Genomic DNA, 14,444 nt, shown 5'->3' with positions numbered 1-14,444 from the left:
GAGAATGAAGTTGGTGCCAATCTCTTCTGGCCTTCTAGAACTCTGCTACCTAAGCTTTGGTCAGAGTTATTCCAAGTTCAAAAGTACTTTTTACCTTTGATTTTTTTTCTTTTTCCTCCACAGAGAAAATATATTTTGTGTGTGAAAACCTCTCTACCTACAGCCCTAATATGTTTGGGGTATCCAGTCACCATTCTCATCTCGGATAAAGATTTGCTCTTGATTTGAGTACATTTCAGGCTGTATCTAAAAGGCAAAATACTCATGAACATGTACGTCTGCAGCTGTTTAGTAACTCCTTAGGGCATTCCTGCCTTGAAATAGCCAATCTGGCCTAAGCACTGGCTTAGTCATATGTGCAAGTTTGTGTGATTAACAGTGTCTATTCATGGTTTCAGTATTTCAACTGTGAATTTACACTCCAAAAACTTGCCATTTGTACTCCTGACCTAAACATCGGTGGGCAAATGGGTTTGAAAACTGGATGTATGATGTTCAGATAGACATTTTAGCCATACATTTTACTAAGCATGACCTGTCCAAACTGAGCACCAGAGATGTGTAACAATTTGAGAAAGCATAAAGAGCCTTTGTAGTTCTCTTTACAGAGAACATCAATTGCAGAATGTCGTTGAAAGGCTTTAGACTATATTTTAGATTTCATGGGTGTAGATGCACACAATGAAAAATGCCTGAAGTTAAAAAAAGACTCAAATAAACATTACAATGTCTATGAAGCTATAAATGCTATTCTTGGATCTTTGCTTGCAAGAGCAACTTCTATGAAGATATAAAAGTATAACAGGACTGATGAAAAGGTTTCAAGCAGTCTGGTTATTTGTGCCATTTTTCACAGAAAGGATAGTCTATTATTATATGGTTTGCAGGAAAAACAGATGTTTATAAATGATGAGTATGTCACAATAAAAGAAAGCAAGGTGTCACAGTTAGGAAAGAATTGAAGAATGTAATTTATTTTTTCACCAAATATGTGCTAGAGATGTTGTATAATGAAGTTTATGAATTAACTTGCACTAGAAAAATAAAAATAAAGATGGGAAAAAACAGTGTTCAAGAATGCTTAGACACAGAGTAGAAAAGGGAACTGTTGTTTAACTGCCACTACCCTGCATTTGTAAGAAATGGCTACATTTGTGTGATTCTGGAGAAAAATGTACTTATGAAAAATTGTGAATAACATTTCTCTAATAAATGTGCCCTCAATGTTTTCCTGTTGCATTGACAGAATGTTGAATCCATCCTGGTGAATGCCCTTCATGTAAAACAAATAACAACCCTGTAGTCCTTCCTCCCCACAATAAAATAAGTCACTTGTTTCAGTATTACATTGAGAGACAACCCATGCTCCCCCTTTTGTTACCTCCATTTCTACCCTCCCTTTTTTTGTGATGCAACCCCCCAGGCCCATTGCGTCTTTTATCTCCCTTTTCTTCACCTTAGTCAGAGGAAGTCCTCTATGCCTCCTATTACTTCGTCCTTGCCTACCACCTTTTGTCATGTTTGGATAAGGGGAGACCTCCTCACACTACAATCCTCTTTTCTCTCCTCCTCTCTTTATCTCTCTTACTGTACACAAGTCTGCTCCTCCCAGAGTACTTTGTTGGAGCCGCTGATTCGTTTTAGTGGGAATTGGTCATCTTAAAAAAATTCCTGATTTTCTTGGCTCCATGCAAAATAAAATGTGGTTCTTATCTGCCTTTTCAGTCTCTAACGACACGTTTTCCAAGGTCTAGGCTTTTGTATGTGAGGCAGGCTTGTTCAGGTAATGCAGCAGTACAGTTCCATGGCTCAAGTGTGGTGGAAATAGAGGAATGTATGCAGTGGTATTTTCTCGACTTGTATAATGCTTTGACACAGCACCAAGCAGCGTACTCCCCAGCCCCAGATTTTCCTACAACTCTTGCCAGGGGATCATCCTGCAGATGCCCTAGATCACCCCGCCCTTAATATCCCTCCAGACAGTCTGGACATGTGCTGCTGTCTGATCCAGGTGCCTGGAAATGTTGGCAGGCCCCGGACTGCTGATTTTGAAGGCCTTGAGTATAGGGACAGTAAACTGCTCAGGACCAGAGATAGTCGTGTACAGTCTTAGCAGAGACCTGGCACTGTGATCTCAGAGTATTGTGCCAAGTCTTCTTTGTCCCACATCATCAGATCAGACTGGGAACCCTCGGACTGGGAACCCCTGCAAACGCCCTGTATTATACACCCGCTACATCATCGATATCTCTGATATTCATCAACAATGCAATCTGTCATTAGCATTTCCACACCTTATCACAGACTGAACCCAACAGAATCAAAGTATCTTTGCACTTCAACATGAAGTTGTGTCCCATTCGAGTAAGACTACTATCTATGATGAGTGGGTGAGATGATGGAAATAGCCTTAGGCAAATAGGGAGGGTCAGTAACTAGGTTTCAGTCTTTCACTTTGTGTGTAGAGTCTAAATTCACAACTCATTGATAGCCCCCTCCCCATAACTCTCATCAAACTTTGATTCACTGTGAAAATCCTGTAACAGACCCCTAATATTCCCCTGTAAACGTCCTGTATTACATCATTGTAATCTCTGATATCTCAACATTGGACTTTTCGTAGATTCCGAAGCATTATTATTTCATATCATCAGACTGGGAACCCTCAGTCTGCAAAAGTAACCTAGTAGTGCCCATCCAACCGAAAAACACATTAAACAATCAGACATATATAGTACATTAACCTCATTGAGTGACCCAGAACATCGGTAAATCAGGTGAATGGGCCCCAATCCCCAAAGTGACTGAGCTGCTCACATTGTCTACAGCAGTCAAGCTGACATTTTCTAACGCTGTGAAGGTGACTGAAAGGGAACTCTCAGAGCTCTATTCTCTGAACAATTGTTTCTTTGGATTTTTATGTATAGTTGTTCCTTGGGCATCCTCTCATCTCAACTACCAGGAAGGTAAGCAGACTTTTTTCTGCCTTTTCTTTGGTTTTGGCTGAGTCTGTCTTTGGAATCCTTTAAATGCCTAACATTATTATCAACTATGAAGCCTTTGTTGATAGGATTGACTTTGGTTTCGAACGATGCAGTTTGGGTCGACGAGATTGATTTTGTCATCAATGGAGTGATTTTCGTCAAAATGTTGAGGAGTTAGCCTGCACCTCCTAGAGCTGGGAGATTCAGCTCTCTCATGCCTTGCTCAATAGTACTCCCTGTCCAGCCCAGGCTTTCTACTTTGCTTATGAGAGCAGCTAGGATAGAAAATGTCTCTACCACACATTATTCTTCATTAGGTGCAACAACATTGGACGGTAGAGGTGGAATAGAAGGATTATACAACTTTGGAACTTGGACAAACTGCTAAGAAGGAGTCTGAGCCCTTTGTGGCAAACTTGGATGCACAAGAGGAACTGGCTGAACAATATCCTGAGTTGATGAGATAGTGTCTGCTCAAGCTGAAGGCAAAGGGGAAGGCTGTCTTAGTTTATTCCAAGTACCTGAAGATGGCAACAGCTGGAAAGGAGACACTCTAGAAGACAGAGAGCCCCTGTGCAAAATGCTTCTCAGTATCGAGTGGAACCATGACATGACCCAGAGTAGTTCTAAACTTTCACTGTAAAGCAATGCCAGTGCCTCACTGTCAAATGCTGTGACATCAAAGATGTTCCGATGAGCTCACTGCCTAGCCCACTTCAAAGTGGACTGGACTGCTGGTGACTTCTAAATGCTCCCCATGCACTGCCTGATGTGGCAGAAGCAATATCCTGGGAGGGAGAACATGTGGAACCTGGACACCTCCCCCACGAGGCCGATAGTGAAGCTTACGGTGGTGAATGTCACCTTTCATAGCCATAACACTTTTTATGTCCCTCAGCATCCTGTATGACATTTTCAGTCCTTGATTGAGGTAAAGTGAAGGAAACGTGGTCATCATTCCCGGTCAATTTTATTGCCATTTCTGGTTTATAGGTTTCAAAACATACATTGCACTATATGTAAAGTGATAGATATATCGCAGTGTGTACACAATCAACATAATCAGTATGAAGTGACGGAGCTAGATATTTAACTATTTGCAGAGCCAGAACCTTAAGCAGAACAGGCGTAATTTTGGCAGCCTCTCATATTTCTAAATGTGTGTGGATGTAAAACAGTAAACAAACAATCCAAATTGATGAAAAGAAGACAAAAAAGGAGACAATAGCAGGGAGCAATATTGACAAGCCTGGTAAACGTGCCTCTATGGAGGGGAAGAGTGGGAGTGCAAACAAGGATGCCATTCGATGTGTCGAGTCCAATTGCCTCCATCACCAGCCGGTATTGTGCGACTAGAGCTCAGTAAGGTGCACATAAAAAGCTATTAATGTATGTGAAGGACTGAGGAAGGAGGAGCAATGGGGCAGGGGAGGAGCTACAGCTGCACGGTGATCATAAGTTACAACCTTGTAGGGAAAAACCAAGGTATACTCAATCCCATTCATTTAGGGTGGGTGGGTCTAGTGCCATTTGTGGCGTATTTCTGAAAAGAGTAGATCAGCTTGTCCCATAATGCTGCAATGGGGCGCTTATGAGGTCCCCTGTCCTTCACCTGTGCAGAGACAATGATTCAACGCCAACCCACTGAAGGACTGTTGTGCACCGGTGGAACATATTTACTGATGAAGAGGATTTCCATTTCATAGTAACAGAATGTCTGGCCAATAAGAGAGCAAGGTCTTTAAACAGACTCACAACCTTGCCTATTTTGGAATGCCTATATAAGCCCAGTAGACAGCTTTAAGGGGCAATTACACTCTGGCGTCCTGTTACAGAGCTAAAAATAGTGCATATTTCACACCATTAAGAGGACACAACGGTACAGTTCCAAAACATATGCTTTATGTCTGCATTGGGGGAAAAGCAGTGGGCAATTGGCAGAGGCAGTAGTGTCAATTTTTCGGATGTGTGCAGACGTCAAGTATAGCCAGTGTAGGATATTGAACTGGATTTAATGAAATCTGGTATTCTATGAAATCTGATGCAGGTGGGAAATCACATTTTCCCATTCCTTCTGAGTGAAGGGACGACCTATGTCAGTATTCCACTTAGTGCGGAGGTCTGATAGAGAATTTACAGTGCTCTACGGGATCGCCTTAACAATCCTAGGAATCAGTCTACAGCCGGATCCAATTGTGAATAGCATTTGGAGGACAGCTCAGTGTCAGTGATATCCCATGTGGGGTTGAGTGCTGTTAATAAATGCCATTGTGTCAAGAATTGGCCTACGGGTAAAGCATATTGTTCAGTCACTGTGTCAAAGGCAAAGCTCCATTCTGAATCAGGTCTCCCATGCAACTAATCCCAGCCTTCTCCAACTTCTCAGCAAGCCCAGATGCCGAGTCCTCAGCAAAACATCAGGGGTATCTCTGGTGCATACAGCACTTAATCTGAGGTTTTGTTTATGGATCTGTGATAACTGGAGAGCGCTATATGTACCCATCTGTTCATGGACTCTGTAAAAAGGGGCTCTAGGGAGAAAAGTCCTGCAGGCAACGTCCAATGTTATCTGTCTACTAAGGACCCCTCTTCATGTAAGTACCGCCCAGCCAACCATAGGGCAAGCCACTGCAGTTGAGTTGCAAGACAGTAGAGTTTAAAATGTGGGGCACACTGGCCTCCTTGATCTGTGGGGAGCTTGAGCTTAGCCAGCGCAATCCTGCATCTCCGGTGTTCCTGTTCAAGTCTCTGATCAAAGCTTCTAATGTACAGACAATACTCCTGGGTACTCAGGGTGGTAGGTTGCAAAACTTAAAAAAAAATCTTGGCAGCAATACTATCTTAGCAGGGGTAACTTTGCCTTGACTGTCAGGGGCTAGGAACCCCAAAATGATATTTGAGCTCTAATGTGGAAGATTATTCGTATCTGATTACCATCTAAGAGATCTTTATTAGTGTGATAAATGTTAATTCCCAGATAGCAGAATGTTAAACTTCCCGACAATGTGTGCAGGGCAATTTGGATTGAATAGAAACAGGCAAGATTTTGCCCAAATGACCTTGAGGCCAAAGGCCACTTTAATGGCATCATGCACCGCCATTATCGCTCATACTCCCCTATGAATGTCCTTGAGGTACATCAAGATATCATTAGCATATAGTGACCTCATATGAGTTTCTCCAACAACGGGATCCCTCAGTCACAGCCCAGTTGGGGAAGTCGGAGGGCCAAGGGCTAAACCGCTAATGCAAAAAGCAGGGACAAGAGTGGGCACCCATTCCTAGTGCCTCTTTTTGGAGAGTCTGATATGAGCTGTCCAGTTATCACCCTAATTAAGGGCTGTATGTATAGTAGTTTAATTAGTCTGGTCATCCTGCGGCCCAGTCCCACATCCTGTAGCACTGTGAACATATAGTCCCAATCGAGCATGTCAAATGCCTTTTACAAGTCAAACTCAAGGTACGTAGCGAAGGGCAACTTATGCCATATCTCCTCCAACAGCTTATGGAAATGGCGGGTATTAAAGGAAGTCAAACTACCAGGGATGAAGCCATTTTGGTCGAGATGGACCAGATTGGGAATCACTGATTGCCGTCTGGTCACTAGCATTTTGCTCAATATATTATAATCATTGTTAAGAGTGGCTAAAGGCTTACAGGAGGAAACATCCAGGTGGTCTCGATCCGGTTTGGGGAGGGACGGGAGGGAGACCAGGGAGACCAGGAAGACCTCGTACATGGAAGGAGTCAGTGTGCTCATTTGAAGTGCTGAGTTGTAGAATTCAGTCAGCCTCAGGATCAGGAGAGTAATACATGTGTTATAAAACTCAATCAGAAGGCCATGAAGGCTCCAAACATTTGCCGGTGGAAACCATTTTTAAAGGGCTAATTACTTAGATAATGGTGTCTGCAGTCTGGGGAGTGATCATCCGTGGGTAATGAGCAGGTACTTATTAGAGAGCAACTTGAATCTTTGGACAGGGGAGCAGAGTCAGAATCTTCAAGGATGATGCCTGCTTCCGATTCTCTGAACTGTGCAGTAACTCACAATACGGAGTTTCTTACCCTCTATGACTGAGCCAGGAAGACAGCACTGGAGGAGCCCAACCGAGATGTGGCACAACGGAGGGCCAAGTGGCTTAGGTGAGAATTCACGTACAGAGGGCAGAGGGGGCAGGGAGCAACCGGACCCCAGATCATATCCCTGTTGTTCTAGCCAGTCCCATGCATCCTCAGGCCTTGTGAAAACATACGATCGCTGGTTCGATATAATCTTCAACTTGGCTGGGAACAGCAAGGAGCATTTAAGTCCTAACTCTCTGATTTTTCACTCGACTTTGAGGTTGGAAGTGTGGCATATGTGCACTGCAAAGGTGTAGTCCAGGAAGTTAATAATTTGTGACACTTCCACAGTAATCTGCCCAGCTTGTCTGGCCGCACTGAGAATGCTTCCTTATCAAAGTAATTTAGTATTCTGGGGACTACTGGACGAGGTGGAACCCGGTGCAACAGGTACTAAGTAGGCCCACTCCACTGTGAAGTGGGGAGAGAGGCTGTTTGGTGCCAAATGTTTAGTCAGTCAGGACTCAATATAGGCAGTGGGATAAGACCCCTCAGTCCCCCCAGGTAAACCAATAATGCGGATGTTGTTGCTTCGGGAGTGTACCTCCGCATCCTCCACTCTGTTCTCCAGTATCTCTGGATCCTGTCCACAAGGTCAGTCAGTTGCTTGTGATAGTCTAATGCTTGTGGTATGAGTTCTTGGAGTGGTACTTCATTTTTTTTTACTCGCTCCGACAATTTGCGTTGGTCATCTTGAAGGAGGCTGACCTCAACTGCACTGTATCGATCTTGCACTCTAGGCCTGACATAGTGTTAGCTAGAGCTTGTAGGATCTGATCAAGTTTCTCCACAGATGGCTGGGGGGCTGCACAGGGGGGAGCTGATGGATTTATATTCAGACTGTTCTTGGCATATGTTGACATATGTATGCGCGGGTCGCATTCCCGTTTCAGAGTTTCCCCATTCTAGATGGACATTGCGACTTCAGCAGTACAATGAAAGATCTCCGAAGCTCCCCAAACCACAACAAGTTCTCTATACCAACGATGATGTCTGTGGTATTGAGGCCAATCCAAAAGACCCACCTTATTTCCTAAATTTCAGGAAGTAGGGGAGGCACAAGCAGTTTTAACTCAACTCACTACAAAGAGGCATATGAGATATCTCTCTCTCTCTCTCTCTCTCTCTCTCTCTCTCTCTCTCTGTCTTTCCCTCTCTCCTTCAGTGCAGTACACACAGGAGCATAGCCCAGAAGCAAATACTCTAAAGCAAAGGGGGAATGGGACAGAAAGCTGTCCCTGATGGGGCAGGATGAAGTAGCTCACTTCACCTCGCCACCAGGGGCATCAAGAGGCACCCGCCGCAGTGCAGGGGTAGAGCACCCCTGCCTCAGGAATGGGCTGCAAGGTCCAGAGGATGGGGCTGTAGTACCAGTCCAAGGCCACGAGTATCCGGTGAGCACAGAAAAGAGATCTGCACAGCTCCAGCCACACATGGCATGCGAGCCACCCCAACCCACTCAGGCAAACAAGGACATGCCCAGGCCACTCAGGCCACAGGCAGACCAGAGTCGGAGTCAGCACCTCTAAAGAGAGCCCCTATATTGGAGAGGCACGTGGCACCTACTGTGAACATGAGGGACCATCCTCAGCCCCCGAGGAAGGTTCACAAGCTCTGAAGATCAGGGCCGTGGCCTCAAACCAAAGGCCATGATGATCTGGTGAGCAGTCCTCAGCAATAAATTGAGTCAGGCAGCTTCCTTGAAGCACAGTCCACAAACCGTGAGTGGTCCGTCTCCTTCACAGGACAGCAGGTATAGCCTCAGATGGGTCAAGCTCCAATATGCGCCGGCTTTACTGTGGACTATTGGGGGGAGTCGGCATAGCCAGTCGGAAGATCCTCTACAATGCGTCCACCATGTTGCAGCACCTACCCATGCCTCTCCAATCCCTGACATCTTACCTCCACAAGTTTGATAATAATAAAACTGAGCCAGGGTGGTGACATCAGAGTAGGGTGATGGAAAATGTCTCAAGAAAAAAAGTGAGGAAACACTATAGAAAAAAGGTTAAAAACCGCTCAAAGGGGTTGCAGGAGTACTGAAACCTCCAGAAACTGGTCCTCACAGCCAAAGATAGCTTTATACAAACCAGAGTTGCGTCCAAGATTTTCCTCACAAAATATACAAAAATTGACAACTTTTCAAGCCGCCTGGTATGAAGAGATAATGTACAATTGAACATTTTACTGTAAATGTGAAGGAATTGAATGCAGTATAAAAATGTCATTAATATCCTCATATTGATTTGTGGGAACAGTGCAGGTGCACCAAACAGAATCTAGTATGGGTGATGAGTGGCCTCAATAGAATTTTAAAAAGCTGCAATCTCTCTAATAAAATTTAAAAAATATATATGTTTGCGAACTAAATAAAATGGGTCATTATTTGTATATTTGTTTGATTAATTGTTTTTTCTGTATTTTTTGTGTATTATTTTGTGGTTCAAGCCAGCGACAATGCTTAGGCAGGGGTCCCTGGCTTACAGTAATGACTCAATGGGGGGGTCCCCGGTTTCCAATAATGATTCAGTGGGGGTCCCCAGGTTCCAGTAATGATTAAGCAGGGGTCCCCAGCAGCCAAACGTTTGAGAACCACTAGTGTAGAGGATTGTCTGATATCATGTGGTTGCATCTCAGGTCCAATTGTACACTTGATAGGTGCCTAGAAAGGCACCCACCTCGGGAGGCCACAAAACCAGATATGGCGGAGGTACTGAAACAAATTTCTATTGAAAATGGAGTTGATGAATATCTGACTGTTCCACAACTCGTTGGGGAAACAATACTCCTTCCCACAGAACCCATGGCAGACTCAACTATATTTTAACAACACAGACTTGCTTGAGATGGGAGGGGTCGTGCAGTCTCATATTTAACTAGATTCCTCTCTGACCACTCCCTAGTGGGGGTCCCACTGAAACAGTCATGAGCGAACACCAGGATTACCCTATGGAGACTGAAACTGAAGACACTGTTAGATCACCAATTTGTGTCCCATATGTAGGACTTAACTGCAAAGGAAGGGTTATAAGTCCACCTGTCTTTTTGCCTGGTTATTAAAAGAGGAAAATCTCCATACCCATTCCTTACGGCTATAACAAGGAGGAGCAGACATTACTTCAAAGGAAGAGATCAATGACAAATGCAAAAAGCATTTACAACAGTGCTTCATAAACTTTTTTAAACTATTACTCAATTTGTACGCCGTAAAATGTTTTGTGACCCACCTAGCTTTAATGGATATGAGGCAGGCACATTTTTAATGTAACTAAAGCATTGCATGCCATTTACAGACATCACAATTTTCATTGAAATGGCTACTAAATTTTCTCAGACAGAGTTTTACTGATAAAACTACACTGCACACAAATGAAAACATGTGAAAATTGTATTTCAGTGAATATTTATCATGTGTCCACCAAAGTCAAGGGTCCTGGTTTGTTTTAATCATATTAATATCTTTGTTTCCATAACACTTCAGAATCACAAAAATGTGCTTACTTTTTGGCTCTTCTACCTGATGAATGAGTATAGTTTATTTACAGGTATTTACATTTTGTCGTGTGTTATGTAAAAATGACATCCTACATCCTTTCCATTCACACTCACTGTACCCCATCAAGATGGTCACATAATTCACTTTACCTTTCTTTTTCTGTCTGCATAGTGAGACGTTTGTAATCACCAACCTCCATATTAAAAATTAACTGTAATTTATCAGAAGGCAAGCAAGACATATGATCTCTATCTTAGATGCACAGTAAATGTGACAAGACTAAAGAAGAATTTAAAGGTATCTTTATTTATTTCGAAACCCACCAAAATTCAGTTCACCACCCACAATGGGAAACACTGACTTAGAAGCTATTAACACACACATGCAGAACACACTCATACCATACAGGATAAGCAGAAATGTATTACTAACTTGAGAATGTCATCCTTGTCCCAAGAGCCAAGGAATGAATTTGAGGATCCACTAATGATAGAATAGTTTAAAGCAGCTCTGAAGGCATAAAAAAACCTAAAACCACTGGGTGCGGATGGGTTGCGCTTACTCCTATACCAAATGATATTGGATGCAGGGGTAAGGAAGTTTATGTTGGTATTCCTTTAAGCAAAAGAAGCAGTGGTCCTGTCCCAATCCATGCAGCAGGAAGTAATAACTTTAACCCTAAAGGGAGTTAGGGACCTGAACCTTCTGACCAGACATAGCCCCTTGTCAATGCTTAATGCAGATGTGAAGGTTTCTAATAAAACCTGGATGCAGTCTGCTTAGCGTAGGAAAGTAGGATCTGCTTTCATGGTTACCCCCATTTTTTGATGGTGTTATTCTGTTGTCTGACTAGTTTGACTGGGATCCTGCTAATAAGGACCCCAGACACTGTGCTCTATCCCTAAATTTGACTATGGTACCTTCCCAATTGGCTACTGGTGTACCCTTCTAAGTCTCTAGCATATGGTACTAAGGTACCCAGGGCATAGGTATACCAGGGGTCTCCCATGGGCTGCAGCATGTATTAGGCCACTCATAAGAGACCACTCAAACTGTGACTAAAGGCCTGCCATTGCAGTATGTGTGAGCTGGTGCTAGCACCACTCACAACAGATATAAGTTAGCTTATAGCTGAGGTCACTGCACTTAAAACGTATAAGTCACCACTAAGGCAGGGTGCCAGGTTATAAGTGTAAGGGTGCACTGCATGAGCAGGACACCCGTTCAAACCCCGGAGGCGATTCTCCTGGCTTTGTAAGGGCGGTCAGCCATTTAATACATATAGTGGACATCAAGTCAATAACGAGATGTCTAACTATATTCTGGCTGCACCGAAACCGATTATGTTTGGTATCAAACATGTTGGAATCCTACCCCAACACGGATTCAAGTGATGAATGTAGGATCCCATGTACTGTATTGCCAGTACCAGACTTCCAGGGTCTAACAGCAACATAGTGTTGCTGCCACCACAGACACTTTTCTGCCCTACACCTGCTGAGCTGAGCTTGCGCAGGAGAAAGGCATTTATTCGTGGAACTGTCAAAATATTAATCTAGGGGTCATAGGACCATAAAACACCTGGTGACCCCCCCACCTAGTTTAATGTTTTAATATCCCTGACAGTTCCTAGTTTAATATTTTAATATCCCTGACGGTTCCACGAATAAAGGCATACTGGGATCTGTCTGCGGATTTTTAATCTTTAATACCCCCAGGCCATATCTTTTCAAGAGCTCCCTGGAATACGGTCAAGCCCACCCTGACTTTTAGGAGTCAGGGTGACCCGATGATGAGGCATGACTCTACTTGAGTGTGTGAGGGTAATATAAACAAAAGGAATGATTTCCTTCACTTCACTTGAAAAGAGAATCTTCAAAGGATTCATCACCGTAGAAAACAGGAGCGGTGCTCCGGATCTCTATGCGGCTCTGTCACTTCCAGTGTGGAATGAGGCCAACGCGAAGCTGGGTGAAGGAACTTAGCGGCGTGAAGTAGCACTGCGTGAAAACTTTAGGATTCGGGCTAGCGGCTGGGAAGTATTCTAGTAGCAGGAGCAGCAGTATCTATCAGAATCTACATATAATAATCAGGGAAATGTTACAATAGGGAAATGCAATTAAAAGTATGATGATATCAGGTAGGTACGTGATTGAATATTTAAAATCCATTTCACAAGAATATTTTAAGGAATTAGATCCAGGACATTAAGCTCTATCTGTAACTACGTGACTACAAAAACACTAATCTTTTAAAACACTGAGGCACTTTTTTTTGGTAAAATCTTTTTATTGACATTTTTTAAATTCGCCCAATACATCCATTTTGTTTAACCCCTTCGCTGCGGCGGGAATTCCGCCGCAGTGCTGGGGAGTGCGGGGGGGCATCGCGGTGGCACTGTGCTCATGACGGAGCCACTCCGTCATGAGCCACGGTTGAGCTGTGCTCATGACGGAGCGGTTCCGTCATGACTCCGCCCAGTTGCGTAGTCCCCCCGCACAGGCGGGGAAACAGCGCCGCGTAGGCGGAGTGGCCGCCAACGGTCGTGGCATGACGGAACTGCTCCGTCATGAGCACACGGCAACCGTGGCTCATGACGGAGCGGTTCCGTCATGAGCGGGGAAGGGGTTAATTGTAGAGTACACAATATGCAGGTTTACATCGTAACACTTGGTACACTGTTACATCCGTAGTGAGATATATTTTAAATTACCTAAACACTTTAGTTGTTGTGAGAGTACAGTCCACTTCAAGACATGACTACTTGATACAGATCCTGCGGTGTGTGTCGAAACCTTAGTTTGTATCTGTTGTGCTGGTGTTGTGGCCTAACATTTGTTGTCTTTTATGGTGTAGAACTAAACTCTTCAATGGGGGTAACTATAACTGGGATACACTGCATCCTGAAAATGCAAGGTTCAATAAGGGCCAAGTAGCTGAGTCGCTCTGAGTAAGTGGCACTTACCAATGTTTTATGTTCATTAATATTCTTCACATACCTGAGTTCCATTCTTACCTTTCTCGCAATGCTGGGTTTCTCAGGGCTGCAATGAGGGGCATTGTCCTTTTAAACTGATCTATCCTGTTCTTTGAAGTCTCCACTACTTCCCAGTTCTTTTCCTTTAAATAGAAAATGTAAACAGATTAGGACCAACAATGAACTACAAAGATTTTAGTTCCGAAATATGGCAACATAGGCTAACTAACAAAAAAGGGCTATTTCCCTGTAACATTAGATCTTCTTTACATATAGGAAGCTTTGACATTATGGAACAGGTATCACTCCACTTAAAAAGAAAGATTGTGCTCGGAGTTCAGACAACGGAAGTGGTGCCAGGTACTTTGTTGGAAAAGCTTGCTGCTCTTCCACATTTCAACTGTTCATTACCTGTGCCTGCACCTCCAATCACATTAAGGAGGCCCTTATTTGGTGCAGAAAAGAGGTCGGCCAGGTTCAGGTGGCAGTACAGGAGAGGCTATTAAGCACACTGGAAACAGGGACAGCCCATTCATATATTGCTTATTTTGAATGTTCCTCACAGGCGGAGTTATTCTCCAGTCACCATAGCACTGTGTTTTCCTGCTTGCTTGTGTTTTTGTTCTGCTCCTAGTATATGTCCCTACCCTGACAGATTGGTAGATGATCTCCCAAAGCTACTAGCCACAACAAAGCAATGTAACACGAAAAAGCAAACTCTGCTGATTTATCTTGACCCCTTGTATATTCCTCTTGTCTTGCTGTCCTTTTGAACATTGGACTCTGATATGGGATGGTTCTTGTGACCTTTGCTGACACCATACAATTTTTTTTGGGGGGGTGGGTTCTTCCTGGAGAATGCAAA

General features: G+C 43.7%; 1 protein-coding gene across 1 annotated transcript in view; it reads right to left on the bottom strand.

Moving 5' to 3' along the window:
- DNAH2 (dynein axonemal heavy chain 2) overlaps window positions 1–14,444 on the bottom strand; it is a 2,945,517-nt gene that overhangs the window by 2,157,985 nt on the left and 773,088 nt on the right. Inside the window, exon 26 of the mRNA XM_085638712.1 lies at window positions 13,619–13,722. Within this exon, the coding sequence (XP_085494838.1) occupies window positions 13,619–13,722 (104 nt within the window). The remainder of the gene's footprint in view (window positions 1–13,618; window positions 13,723–14,444) is intronic.

This window comes from Triturus cristatus, chromosome 12 (genome assembly GCF_964204655.1).
Source record: "Triturus cristatus chromosome 12, aTriCri1.1, whole genome shotgun sequence".
NCBI lineage: Eukaryota > Metazoa > Chordata > Amphibia > Caudata > Salamandridae > Triturus > Triturus cristatus.
Note: the sequence above shows the minus strand (reverse complement) of the source record. Positions and strands in the feature narration are given on the sequence as shown.